Here is a 1,888-nt window from a genome sequence, read left to right on the forward strand (position 1 = left end):
AACACTTTCAGAGCAAAAAAAAAAAAAAAAAAGAATCATTCCTTGCTGTCTATTTTTCAGATTTAAAAAAAAATCTGTCAAGGTGGTCCTGAACTTATGTTGAAGTCTGTAAATATAGATCTAGACACTTACAAATCTTAACGACGAGAGAGTACAACGTCAAACGATAGCTCGGTGTAATACCAAAGATAGTACATAACAAGATGGGCCACTTCTCTCTTTGAGCCAATTAAATAAGTGTCTCAAAATTTGTTGGCGCCCTCTTCACAAAAGCGCACTCTTTGCGAACAGAGTTACCCTACTTGAGTTTTAAACAATCAAAGTGAAACTAGCAAGGTTTGGGATCAATTTCTGAAGAATGCTTTTTTAAATGGTTACGTTGACAAAAAACCTCTTCTGGAGGAAAGGGTGATGGTTTTCTTCGTTTAATTTGACTTTAGAATGAAAGGCGAGAGGTCATTAAAAAAAACAAAAAAACCTAACACTCCGCACTGAACGTACCCGAACTGCTGATGAACAGCAGTCGATATGCGCACCCAAGGAGGTGCTATTTCTATTCTTCTTCTGGAAAAACGAAAGAGAGCTTCAAAACAGACTGCAGCGCCATCTGAAGCAAAGAGCGAACTTCCTGCGGACACTTTTTTTGACTGAATGGCCCATCTAGTTATGTACTATCTTTGGTAATACTCCATCATCATATTTCACATTTCAAAAGGGCATAAAATATGGCGTGTTTATTTGTTCCTCAAGGCACCAGAAATGCTCACCCACAACTAAATATTAAAGATTAACACACTTACCAATCTTAATGACGAGAGAATAAAAAGTCAAACGAAAGCTCGGTGTAATTCTCCATCATATTGTTTCACTTTTCAAAATATGGCATTTAATTATGGCGGTTTTTACAAAAACCATCAGAAATGCTCAGTCATAACATTACAATACATAGTGACAAATATTATTAAGGTCGTGAGAGTAAAGCCTGATACGACGGCCAATAAAAATATTTCACTTTTCGAAATGATGTTTATTATGGCGGTTTTTAAAAAACGCACAACTCGCAAATTCTCTTCAACAACCTACCTTTTTTCACAGTCAGTTCAAAAGAAGGCTTTATGAAGCGCATTCTTGGGTCCCTGATGGAAGATGAAAAGAATTGCACATAAAATTCCACATGTCGTATTGCTTTTACTTTTTATTGTTATTTTTCGTACTTTTGGGATTTTTTTTCCTTTTGGTTGTTTGTTTTGTTATTGTTTGTTCTGTTTTTCAAACAATATGGATTATAAAGCGCATACAAAATGCTCTTGAGCGGAAATTTACACTATACAACACTAACTTTGTTATTATTGTTGTTATGATATTATTATTATTATTATTGTTATAATTATTATTATTATTTTATATATTTTTTATATTATAATTATTATTAGTTGTAGTTGTAGTAGTAGTAATAGCAGCAGTAGTAGTAGTAGTAGTAGTAGTAGTAGTAGTAGTAGTAGTAGTAGTAGTAGTAGTAGTAGTAGTAGTAGTAGCAGTAGTAGTAATATTTACATTATCATTATTATTATTGTTGTTTTTATTGTTATTATTATCATTATTATTGTTACTATTGCTACTGTTGTTATTACATCATTATTATTATTATTATTGTTATTATTATTATTATTATTTCCTTTCTCTGTCTCTCTGTCTCTCTGTCTCTCTCTCTCTTTTCTCTCTCTGTCTCTCTCTCTCTCTCTCTCTCTCTCTCTCTCTGTCTCTTTCTGTATCTCTGTCATTCTCTCTCTGTCATTGTCTCTAGCTCTACCTCTCTCTAACCCCCCCCCCCCTTCGCTCTCACACATACAGACACGCACAATAACACACACACAAACACACACACCAC

General features: G+C 33.9%; 1 protein-coding gene across 1 annotated transcript in view; it reads right to left on the minus strand.

The window, feature by feature from the left end:
* The window catches only part of LOC101863496 (NXPE family member 4), a gene marked incomplete at its 5' end in the record, with an annotated part of 24,461 nt that overhangs the window by 7,977 nt on the left and 14,596 nt on the right, over positions 1-1,888 (minus strand). Inside the window, 1 exon segment of the mRNA XM_013080012.2 lies at positions 1,084-1,136. Coding sequence (XP_012935466.1) covers positions 1,084-1,136 — 53 coding nt within the window.

The sequence above is a fragment of the Aplysia californica genome, unplaced genomic scaffold (assembly GCF_000002075.1).
Source record: "Aplysia californica isolate F4 #8 unplaced genomic scaffold, AplCal3.0 scaffold00071, whole genome shotgun sequence".
Taxonomy (NCBI): Eukaryota; Metazoa; Mollusca; class Gastropoda; order Aplysiida; family Aplysiidae; genus Aplysia; species Aplysia californica.